Here is a 12,984-nt window from a genome sequence, read left to right as displayed (position 1 = left end):
CGGTGACGTCAGCGGAGTCGCGAGCGATGTCGTGTCTCTATGACGTCCGAATCCACGTCGGCGCGAGGCTACGAAAAGAATTTCCGAATGTTGCTGACGCAAGGGGATATTCACAAGGTGAGGAATCCACAGGCAGATATTGTATCTACCAGAAAAAGCGTTACCGAAGGTAAGTAACTTGTTCTTCTGGACCAAGAGCTACCTTTCTGCCAAATTTGGTGTAATTCGGTCCAGCGGTTCGGGCTGCAGTCTTGTTCAAAATCCCTAGGGGAATTAACATGGGTAATGCACTTTTGTTTTTACCCTGATGTTCAGAGGCTACAATAGACCAGCATTTTCCTGGCCCAACTTTCCTCAGCAGGAATGCAAAAGCGATCTCATTACTTCTGATCATTATGGGGAAGAGGTACACCTAGGAATAGGCAATAAAGCTCTTTCGATCGTCGCCCCACAACTCCAAAACCTTTTTAAAATGCTCACTTTCCACTGCATGTGGTGGAACATTGCATTGTACTGTTGGGGTTTCCATCTCGTAGAATCAGGCAGTTCTATCCAGGGTTTGCAGAACGCCCCACCCATCTCTCACTCCTCCCTTTCATCTTCTTGAAAATATCTCCATGAGCAATTCTGTTTCGGTACCCAAGACAGTCTGTCACAAGAGTTCCTTGCACTCTTTTATGGCTGCAATAATATTTGCCAGAAGGATAGGGTAATCACAGGCATTATCCACCAAATATACTGATATTGTCGTTTTGACAGACAGTGGTGTGAAGGAAATTAGCTAGGTGTTTGCCTAAGGTAGTATCTGAATTTCATAGCTCTATAGTGTCACTTCCAGTTTACTCTCCCTCCTTTCACCTCAAAAGTGCATAGAACTTTCACAGGCTAGGCCTGACGAGAGCCTTCATATGTTATGTGGAGAAGTATAGGAAGTGCAGGATGGGAGAAAATGTTGTCACATTCTCTAGCGTAAAAAAAGGCAAACCAGCAAGGAAGCAAAACATTTTCCAGCTAGACGGAGCTTTGTTATAGGAATAATAGGAGTGAGTCACCTAAAGGAATTGGGACTCATTCAAATGGGTTGGGACCAAGACTTCGCTCTTAGAAGGAGTTGCAGTTTGTGAATATTTCCTAAGAATGTCTCAATATGTATCCAATAGGAGGGGGGGAGGGGGCGCCATTAGGTCAGAAAGTCCTCCACACAATTGATTAGAACTTGGCTAAAGTCTTTCTAAATGATGAATCAATAGGGAAGTTTATCTTTAAGCAGAATAAATCCATTGAAACAAGATTTGTTTTCTACTTTCAAGGCAGTAGCAGCAGTGCTACACTAGGATGAAATGTTAAACTATATAAAAACTGTTACAAATTACTGACTTGCAATTGAGACTGGAGACATATCTCACTTCACTCCGCCTTGTTTTTAATTCAATATTGATTTTCAGATCATTGAGCTGGGAACAACTTGTTTCCTTAAAAGATGTTTTGGAGTTGCTCATTCTACTCCAGCTGCTATCATTTATATATTTTTTTATTTGGATTTTATCGGACGTGATACAAATCAGGATAACAGTACAAAAATTAAGTGAACAAGTAGGTACACAGCATTCATACGAATGGTTCACGGTCAAGATTAGGTGGCCTTTTAAAGAATTTGATCCTTTAGATATCTTAAAAATAGCTAGTATGGAAGATAGGTGTGTGAGGTTCATTTTGGTGATTAGAGAATAAAGTAACACAAGGAGGAAGAAGGTGGGCAGGGAAAAGGTACCAGACATAATAGAAAGAGAGCAAGGTGGAGAATGTAGACACACACACAACGACAAAGTTATAGAAGCGACAAAGAGTGGATATGCTAAAACAAATTAAGTTACAACTAAAGTTAAAGGCTTGGGGGAAGGGGTGGCCTGGCGGACATGTCTGAAGAAGCAGTTGCACCCTGGAACTACTGAAGTATACCAAAAGTGATGGGTTGGATGCTTCAATTCATCTCAGCCACTGTTAATTACTCAGGGGCATCTCAGACCATTGATTTTTGCCCACAGTTAAACCTCAGATTAGAGACGGCCATATGCAAATCAGCCTTGATCCTTCTCCAACAGTCCAGCCCAAACTGCCAAGCCAGATCCTCTCCGAACCGGAACACAAGCAACTTAAGGCCAGTAATGCCCTAGTTGGACTTGTCATTCGAGTTCACCTTGGTTCTTGTGGCAAGGTGAGCACAGGGCCCACTTCTGGGTATGCATGTTGCACTTAGGGCATTGCACTGAAGTATATGAAAAGTGTTGTGTGGGATGCTTGAATTAATATCAGCCACTGGTAATTACTTGGACCCATCTGTAGAATATATTGAGGTAGATATATGGCAAGGTAGTTCATGTAATGATCTTTATTTGAGATGCATGTGTTAAAAACGCCAGTATTGTACTGTGTTATAATAAGTCCACCTTTCTTTTGTTGTAGACTTTAAAACGTCAGAGTTTGCTGGCTTTGTTATTCTTTAATAGTATATTAGCTCATGGAGATCTAAGGAACAATAAACTGAACCAGCTTTCTGTCAATCTATGGAGCCTGGCACAGAAGCATGGGTTTGCTGACACCAAAACAATGGTAAGTACAAATAAACTAAACAGTATCAAAATTAATTGTTGGAAACAAAGATTGAGGACATCACCTATAAAGAGTATGAAATATAAATTAATCAAGTGTTCATTATGTGACAATGTTTTGGTATGTTCTACTTTAGGGATTTATTGGTTAAACAATATTTATTTAATTTAAATATACATTTTTCGCTGCAGAAACAGACACATAAACTCCTTCACCTGGTAAATTTTCCGGGGTCTAGCGAATGTTAGATTAGAATTTGAAGGATGCATTTCTGCCCCTATTTTGTCTTTTGGTTTAAGGCTGTCTATCTACCCTTCCTCCCTCTTCACAGTCTAATAAATGTAATGCTTGTGAACTTGGAGGGTAAAAAACAATATTTTACCTTGGCAGTCTTGTGGTTTCAGCATCAAGGTGCCTAGGTTACTTGTTGAGGTAGTCTATTGATGTTCCCCAGAACATCCTTCCAAACTGTCTTGAAGACAGTACGTTCCAATTAAATGTACACCAAGGTTGCTACATTCTGCTCACACCTCCAACATATATCCTACACAGTGGCATATAGTTGCTTTGAATGCTAAGGGATCGTGTACCAATGATGCATGATTTTAATTGCCAAATCTCAGGGCAAGGTATTTCAGTGTCTGACTCTCAATTATCATCACTCTTACCACCACTTTAACCTGACCACCTCCCAGCAGACCAGGCTTGGGTGCAACTGGTTCTTACTCTCTAGGACTTCTCTGGTATAACCGGGACAATGTCACGGGTTGGCTGGCATTTTCACCTGCTCTTGAAGTATAGGGTTCCAAGTAGGGGGACTTGGTATTTGCTTTGCACGTGGGTAAGTCCCAATATCATTATGAGCAAAGCTGGTCCGGGGCATCTGGACCTGTTTTACTTATGCCAAATTGTGAGTGAAGAGGTGGTAATGCTAAAGTGGGCTTACAGATCTCCTCAGCATGTCCCTGTTGAGCCGTCATCACCTCTCCACAAAGCTGTACAGCCACCCATGTCCCCACTTTTTTTATTAATCATTGCGCTTCAATGTAACATAAGGGTAGACTTCTGTGTGATGTATTTCATGCATTGGCCTTGAAATCTTGGGGGTGTTCCTTACACATGCGAAGAAGGTAAGGAGTCCTACTGGGAGCCGCATGAGTACGGTCTTCCTTGTGTGTGGTATGTATGCCAGTTATAGGAGACTTCGAGACAAGCAGTGCTTATTTTGTTGCAAACAAGTGGGAGACGTGCTTCTGATAGAGACTTCTAACTGCAGATTCCTCACCTTGCGCATATCCCCAGGTGTCAGAATGTATTCAGAAACTTTAGTAGAGGTTCCCTCGTGCATCTTTAGATGACACCACCGCTGCTTGCTGAAGTCAGTTCCGATCTTTGCAAGCCTGCAATGCAGATCCATAGCTTTCAAATCCTGTTATGTACCCCAATATAGGCCAAAATAGCTAAATGACCTTTCACCTTCATTTGTCCTACCTTGCTCTGCATAACGGTTCTAGCACTGACCTTTTACCCAGTTATGTGCTGAATAAATGTCGATCGGTTTCCTTGAAACTTGAATATGAAACTTTATTATGCATGAGTATACTAAGAAAAGTCCCCTGCACATGACGTACATAGCAGGATTAACATACTCTGTATAAAAGTTATGGTCATCTTCATCCTTTGCTTAATTGCAGGTATTGTTTTAGACTGATTTGCATAATCGTACTCCCAACATATCGATTGTGTTAGGAACCCTGAGGCTATCTTTATGGTATTAAAGAACCATACCTACACTAGATAGACAGGGGAGAAGTTTCCACAAGACGCTGCAGTCCCTCCACGTAGGAGCTCCAGCACGCGGTGGTCTGATATCCCTTGGGGGTGTCCAAATCAAGACCAAGATGTGGTTCTTCGTTCTCTCCCATCAGATAACTGGATTTGGCTCTTTCCTAGGTGATTCTTGGCTTTACACCCACATACAGTCTAGGTACATTTAGGTAGGGTTGCATCGTAGGAGTACGCTGGATTACTGTAATCTTTATATGCCTGCATATATTCACTGTCTTAGCACCATGGTTGAATTCTACCTTTTATTTAATTTGTTGGTGCTTGTAATCTTATACATCGGTGTCTGTCTAATGGTTATTGCAGCAAACATGTTTTATACTACAATGGTTCTGGTTCAATAAATGCTTATTGAAAACGTCCCCGTAGTTTATTCTGTACTTCTCTGAGACTAAGTGAGCATGATTGACTAGGCGTAAAGTACTGTACTGTTTCCACGATCCCTGAAGGATCAAGGGTTGTCATGTTTGATAGTTGCTAGGAACAATTCGCTCCTTGGTAATGTTAGAGGGCTTATGGTGGCACTCTGAGCTGGCTGTCTAAAGGTTAACATATCCTTTGGGGGAGTCTGGAATTAGTCTAGACACCAATCCCTTAGTTTATGTTGTCTAAACGTGCTGATCTATGTATTTTTAGGAACTACACTACACTGCCCTACCAAGTGCATGCCCGTGCTAGCTCAGTTTGGTTCACAAGCTTGTCAACATATAGTCAGGGGAGAGAAGAGGGGCAAAATCTTTTTTATCAACACATTTTTACAACCCTGGTTTTCTGCCTCATTCTCCCTGGCGGAATTAGCTTTTCTTTCAAGCGCAGTGCCTCCTGTTTGTCTGATCTTCCAGCCCTTTCAAGGTGTACACTGTGCTTTGAGGCCATGGACCATAGATTATCTTTGTCTTCCTGTTTTCATTTTCTCTTTGTTGTGAATTCCCATGGTTTTTCAGTGTTTTTTTCTAGTGCTTGTAAGGAAGTTGGTGTAGGAAGCGGGCTCTCTATAAAGTGTACTAAAATTAAGTACACTGTGTAGAGTCCAGTGAGTCCATTATTGGCTTACAGAGGCAAAAGTTGATAATACTAACTCTCTGTTTGTGGTAGTGTGGGCGAGCAGTTAGGCTTTTCAGAGGGTAGTGCTAAGCATTTGTTGTACTCACAGCTGCAATAAATGAGGCACACACAAGATTAATTCCAAGACCAATTTATAAAAAATAGTATCAATTTACACCAGATTTGGCAGGAAGGTAGATTTTGGTTCGCAGATCACGCTTTCAGTTATCCGGTGTAAATCTGTCCCGTAAGTGAAATTTAAGTGGAAAAAAAATAAGGATTTCATGTGTTTGCGGCTAATTTGCAAATAATAACAAGCTTGTGCAGGGAAATGCTAAGCTCTGATTGGCTGTCAACACTTGTGTTGGCAGCCATCTTGGGACTCACCTTAAGCCAAATCCCCCAAAAAACCCACAAAAAAAGTGTGCATATGCTAACTCCCTAGACTTGCTCCTGGGGGGGTCCCAGAAGAACCCAGCAGGGCAAAAAATATAAACAACAAGCGCTACACGTTGGGGGATGAGGTCCCCTTGGATGCTGAGGGTCCTTGAGGGCCAAGAACCTCTCCTGTTACCACCAGTAAGTGCCAAACAGCAGGACTGCTGAGACCCTGTCAAAAGCCCCGCCCCCTTTCTCATCCACTCTGAAAAAATGCCTCAGATGCACTACTGGTTAGGGGATGAAGCTCCCTTGGCTGCTGAGGGTCGTTGGGGGCCAAGAACCCCTATTGTTACCACCAGTACGTCCTGCACAGCAGGATTTCTGAGACCTCATCGGAGGCCCCACCCCCTTTATCAACCACTCTGCAAACATGTCTCCTGGTGCACTACTGGTTGGGGGATGAATTCCCCTTGGCTGCGGAGGTTCGATGGGGGCCGAGAACCCCTAATAACAACAGAAAGTCCTACACAGCGGGATTGCTGAGACTACTCTGCGAATGCACCTCCTGGCATTACTGGTTGGGGGAATTAAGTCACCTTGGCACTTGAAGCGGAGTTTACCACACACCCCTAAAATGAAGGTGAGAAACGAGCTGAAAGAGACAAAATAAAGGTGGGAAACAAGCAGAAAGAGGCAAAATAATGGTGAGAAATGAGCAGAAAGAGGCAAAATAACAGGCAGAATGAGCAGAAAGAGGCAAAATAGAGGTCAGAACAGGCAGCAAGAGGCAGAAAAAGAAATTGAACATGAGAAGAGGAGGCACAAAAACGAAGGCTGCAGAGGATAGTGGACTGCGGTTAAGTTGGGCAGGAGGACCATCACATGTCCATAAAGGTGCCTCCTGGGCCTGTATCAATTTGTCTTTTCATGTGCCTCAATTGTTTTAGACTGCGTTGCTTGTTCTGTTATAAGAAAACATGTTCCACCAGATTTTTCCTGAAGGGTTTCTTAATGAAACTGAGATTTCCCATTGATGAGCACATCCCCACAGAAAAAGAACACATTTTAAGCCCTGACTCGTGTTGCAAAAGACTGATGTTAGTGTTTACCCTTATTGTTGCTGCCTGTTCTGGTTGGGGGTGAACACAACTTTTGAAAAAATGTCCACAAAAGCCTTTAGGAAGAGGGAAGCTGCATTATTTGTAGCCCAAGCACTTCAGAAGAGCTCAAAAATCCAAGTACCCCTCAAGGGGTACGTCAAAGTGCCTCAAAAAGAGAGAAGCTTCTAGTGAAAGGTCGTCTTCACATCATAAAAAAAGAAGTACGGAAAGCACAGTAATAGAGTTCTTTAAGAATAAGCTCAGGTGCAGCAGGGGTGCATGGATGCATGCCATCAACTCCTTCCTGACTCTACTTCTTACCTTGCTTTCCTTTCCCATCCTTTTCCTCTAGTCCTTCCCAAATTGAGTTTTTTTGTAAAGCTACGCTACACATATTCAAATTTGCGCCTTAACTCACTGGCATATATTTGGGGGCTGCATGTGTTTGCTTCAACTGCAAAGGCTCGTTTGTGTGGGATAGATCTTTAGTATGCACAATATAAAAATTGTTGTTTTTGGACTAAGTGTGGAGTCCAGGAACAATGGGTACGTTAATGATTATGTTTGAGTATGAATGAAGCGAGGGTACATGGTAAAACGTACTATTTTTGTAAGTAAAGGATTTTGCAAAAGTGATAATGAAAGTTATTTATGAATAATGAAGCATATTTAAATACAAAGTGTGTATATCAATATATGTGTTTGTGTATATATATATATATATATACACAATAATGTATAATTAAATGGTGTGATTACTCTTTTTGGATGAATAATAAACATAATATTAATCAACAGCCAAGTAATATGTGTCACAGACCATTTAGATGGTCCATTGATTAGAAGCAATACAGGTTGAACGGGAGATTTTGTGTTTGTTTTTTGTGTAATTACCCCTCTCCAAACCTGAAAGAAGTTAGATTGTGGTTACTCTTTGTGAGTTGAGTTTGTGTATATATAAATTGCAACACCAGCAGTGACACCAGACACAGCACCATAAGGGATTTTATAAAGGACACTTATTCAGTGAGGCATTGCTGAATGCTATTTTGGCTGCATCAAAAAAATCTACTCCAGTGGTACATAGCATAGACCAGTCGAACAAAGGCAATGACTGGCACCATTGGTTTGAAAGCTTCGGACGACTCATCCAATGCTACAGAGCTATAATGATACTCCTCATCCATCCCTGCCTGCCATAATAGTAACACAAATCTTAAAAATTGGGTTTAGTGTGAATCACGAGAGTGAGGTTATTTCAGTCTTGTGGCACAGCCACAAAATCTGGCGTATGAAATTTGGACACAACTACCCGCTTGCAAGAATATGCACTGCTGCAGTCTAAAGGGGCCTATATCTTGTGAACATTGAGAAGATGTAATTGGGCGAATGAATGGAAAAAAATGGCCTTGTGACAAGAACAGAGGGCCTTAAAGATACTCCTTTCCTGAACAGGGAGCCAATGTAGAGTTTTGAGGTGTACTGAAATGCTGTCCTATTTATGGGTACCTACAATTAGTCTAGCTGCATCATTCTGAATTAACTGCAATCTGTGCATAAAGTAGGCAGGGAGGTCTACAAATAGTGCATTGCAGTAGTCTAGCCTACTGATAATTATTAAACTAGCAGTTGTCTGGAGGTCTGTGATATAATCAGAAGCGCTTTTAGTACCCTGCTGATGAAAAAACAAGTTGCCATACGTTTTTTAATGTGAGGTTCAAAGGGCAACTTGGGGTTAAATACTCCCAAGTTTCAAATGTTACCAGCCAGGATTGGACATTTTCCTATAAATTCTGGCCACCAGGAGACCAGTAGAAGGGGCTTCCAAAGAGCAGGACCTCTGTTTTGTCAGAATTGAGACATAGGGAATTGATGTTCATCCAACTTGCCACCTCAGCAATACAGCTTTTAAATCGGTCCAGCAGAGAATTAAAGTTGCCATCCAGATGCAGAATAATCTGGTTCTCATCTGCTTATGTATACAATTGATATCCAAAGAGGTAATCAAATTTGCCAGTGACTCCCCATACACATTAAAAAATGTTGGGCTAAGAACAAAGTCCTCTGGGAGCAAAATCCTAAGTATCTAACCTTGGAACGAAAGCTTGGCAGTTGGACCACCTGTTTTCTAGACTTCAGGAATGATTCAAACCATATAAGTTATGTTCAAGTCATATGAGCTGCAGATTACACACTGCATAGATCGCCGCCTAATGTTGGGCCCGGATGTTTGCAGTTTGTTGTTGTCCTGAAAAGTTCTTTGGAAGTCACGAGATAGGTGACTCCTCCTTTGGACCACATTGCGTTTGGGCAGCGGCTCCATCCTCAGATTGTTTTTTTCCGCCATCAGTCTCGGATGTGTTTCCTGCGCTCCGGTTTGGAACCGAATTTCCTTCGGTGCGCAATCCTCACCCAGTTCGACGGTATTGTTTCGATCGTGCTCCACATCCACGCGATTCTTCACCACTTCGAAGTCTTCGATTCCGGTCGTCGACGAAGGCCTTAGGGCCTACCTAGGCCTTGCTCTCTGGCTCATGTAAAGGACGCCATTCAAGAAGTGTCCTCACTGTGGGTCGAAGTTTCCCCACACAGATCTGCATGAGGTGTGTAACCTTGTCCTCTCACCGGAGCACGAGGCCAAAGACTGTTGTTCCCCCTGTGCCTCTTTCCGCTCCAAAAAAGACGATTCGGCCCAACGAGCTCGAAGAACAATGGCTCGCTCGTCAGCGTTGATTCCCGACGACATCTTCGAAGAAGGCGTTGACGTGCCAGAACACCAGCAGGCCGAAGAAAGTGCCAGCTCCTCTGATGCCGAAGACTCAGACTTCGAAGACATCACTCCAGCTCAAAGGGGCGTAAGTAAGACCGTCGACCCCAACCCTTCCTCGAAACCCTCAAAAAAGGCTTCGGTCACACCCTCACCTTCGGGCCCGGGTGCACACCGAGAGACTGATTCCCACGCCCTGCCTTCAGGCTTGGCAAAGAAGCCTATTAAGCTTACAGGCGGCTCGGGCTCGAGTCAGCCTATTCCGGTGCTGATCCCATACCAACACCGAAAAAGAAGCCATCTTCCTCAACCACGCCGACCACTGCTTCGCCACCTAAGCACTCGGCGCCGAAGACTGGCACCGGCTCATCGATGCCTAACAGCACTCGGAGCCGAGTAAAAAACCACCTAAAGGTCCCGACTCTCATGCTTCGGAGCCGAAAAAACACCTGGAACCGAAAAAACACGTTCCGGTAAGACATTTCAAAAGGTCATACTTCTAAGCCAAAAGACCTTAGACCAGCTACCGAGTCGGTGCCGAAGAAACCTTCGGATACAAAAACTTGGACGCCGAAGGATCTGCCAGACAGAGAAGAGCTTTTTACACCAGATCCTACTCAAAAGACTCTTGTAAAGGTTCCTAAGACTGGAAAACTAGCTCTTAGCTTCAAGAAGAGACCACTAGAGGCACCTACATCTCCTCCTCCCCCAAAGAAGAGAGACATTGCAACCTCTCCATTAAGGGTCCCTTCTCCACCACCTCCCCATACTGTTCCTCCTACACCTCCTCCACCACATCATTCGCCTACACCATCCACTAACCCAGATGATGATGTAGATACAGACTCTGAAGACACAGGTGGGGGGTGCACATGACCCATCAGGGACCAAAAGTCCCCCTCAGTCACCTAACCCATGGGATGAATATAACACCCCTGATGTGCCTTACGCCCCCCAAGACGATGTATATCCTTCCAGGACTACTCCACCAGAGGACACTATAGGTTTTAACCTACTAGTCCAAAGAGCTGCCCAGTACCATGGGGTTGACTTACACACCTATACTGTGGAGGAAGATTTCCTATTGGACACTTTTGATAACACACAAAGGTCCACTGCCATTTTGCGAATGCTTAAAGGGGTCATTAAGCACGCAACTGAGGTATTTAAAGATCCTGTCAGGGCTCGGGTCCTCAACCCTCGCATTGAGAAAAAATACAAAGCTGCCCCTAAAGACCCAGTTTACATTAGAGATCCAGCACCATTAGATTCTTTAGTATTATCCAATGCACATAAACGTGCTAATTCACAGACATCAGGTGAGGCCTCACCACCAGAGAAGGAATCCAAACTCCTTGACGCCTCTGGTAAGCGCACAGCGTCCCAGGCAGCTAACATATGGCGCATTGCCAATACTCGAGCGTTGTTGGCAAGATACGACAGGGCACATTATGATGAACTGGAGTCCATAATGCAGCATCTACCAGACAAGTATAAAAATAGGGCCAATGAACTCAAACAAGAAGGTAAAAATATTACGAATACTTCAATTTGTTGTTCCCTAGATGCTGCAGACACTGCCTCAAGGGCACTTAATACCAGTACCCTTTTGCGTAGACCTGCATGGCTACGTATTTCAGATTTTAAACCTGAGGTACAAAAATCCATCCTCAATCAGCCATTTGATGAAAAACATTTATTTGGCCCTAACGTCGATGTGTCTTTAGAGAAAATGAAAAAAGACACAGCAAAATCTATGGGAGCCTTGCAGCTGCAAGCTCCCGGACGTTGTTTTCATCGCTCATCATATAGAGGCAACGCAAGAGACGGCTACTCCGAAAGCCCTTCCACTTCCTACAAGACCCCTAGCCAATCCACATTCACTAGGGGCTACCAGAGAGGGGGTTACAGGGGTAATAACAACAAAGGCAGAGGCAAAACCAACAATTCCTGCTCTGCCTCCACCCCTACCCAATGACTTTCCTCCCCTTCCCCCCGACATTCCACTCCTGTGGGTGGAAGACTGCAACAATTCCTTCCTGCCTGGACCAACATCAAATCAGACAGGTGGGTGCGACAAATTATTCAGTCAGGTTACTGTCTAGAACTAACATCTACCCCCCAAACATACCACCCAAACAGCGTCCAATGTCACAGTTAAAGCAAGAAGTAATATCTTTGCTAGAAAAAAGTGCAATAGAACCAGTTCCTCTGCACCAACAAAACAAGGGAGTTTATTCCCTATACTTTCTTATCCCAAAGAAGGATGGCTCTCTAAGGTCTATTCTAGACCTAAGACCGCTAAATATATACATACAGTCAGACCATTTTCACATGGTCACACTCCAACAAGCCCTTCCTCTCCTGTTACAAAAACACTTCCTTGCTACTCTAGATCTCAAGGACACATACTTCCACATTCCCATTCACAAAGCTCACAGGAAGTATCTCAGATTTATAATAGACGGGCAGCACTATCAATTCAAAGTACTCCCATTCGGAGTCACAACAGCACCAAGAGTGTTCACCAAGTGCCTAGCAGTAGCAGCAGCACATTTACGAAGACAGCACATCCACGTCTTCCGGTACCTCGACGACTGGCTCATAAAAGCCAGCTCATACAATCAGTGTGTAGAACACACTCATACCACGATCCAACTGCTCCACAACTTGGGGTTCACAATAAACCGCGCCAAGTCTCATCTGCAACCATCCAAAGTACAGCAATACCTTGGTGCTACAATAAACACCTCAACAGCGCTAGCTTATCCCACTCCAGCAAGGATAGCCAGCATGCAAACTCTTCACACAAAGTTTCAGCCACAACACTCCCTTCCAGCACGAGTGTTCATGCAGCTCATAGGGATGATGGCGTCTTGTATTTTCATAGTCCCCCATGCAAGACTTCAAATGCGTCCTCTACAAGAGTGCCTATCACGTCATTGGAACCAGGCTCAAGGTCAATTAACAGACCTAGTGTTGGTAGACGGTCGAATTCATCGCTCTCTGCAGTGGTGGAACACCAAAAACCTTTCCAAGGGGTGACCGTTCCTAGAGCCAGTTCCTCAGATAATCTTGACAACAGACGCATCGCTCTCCGGCTGGGGGGCCCACCTACTGCTTCACACCATGCAAGGCAGGTGGACACCGCAACAAAAGTTACTCCACATCAATCATCTGGAGCTAGCTATATTCCTAGCACTGAAAGCTTTCCAACAACAAGTATCAAACAAAGCT

General features: G+C 43.8%; 1 protein-coding gene across 1 annotated transcript in view; it reads left to right on the top strand.

The window, feature by feature from the left end:
• The window catches only part of VPS35L (VPS35 endosomal protein sorting factor like), a 479,692-nt gene that overhangs the window by 426,581 nt on the left and 40,127 nt on the right, over positions 1 to 12,984 (top strand). The window contains exon 30 of the mRNA XM_078665104.1: positions 2,464 to 2,610. Within this exon, the coding sequence (XP_078521230.1) occupies positions 2,464 to 2,610 (147 nt within the window). The remainder of the gene's footprint in view (positions 1 to 2,463; positions 2,611 to 12,984) is intronic.

The sequence above is a fragment of the Lissotriton helveticus genome, chromosome 10, assembly GCF_964261635.1.
Source record: "Lissotriton helveticus chromosome 10, aLisHel1.1, whole genome shotgun sequence".
In the NCBI taxonomy this organism is placed as follows: Eukaryota; Metazoa; Chordata; class Amphibia; order Caudata; family Salamandridae; genus Lissotriton; species Lissotriton helveticus.
The sequence above is the reverse complement of the archived record's forward strand: the minus strand, read 5'-3'. Positions and strand labels throughout refer to the sequence as shown.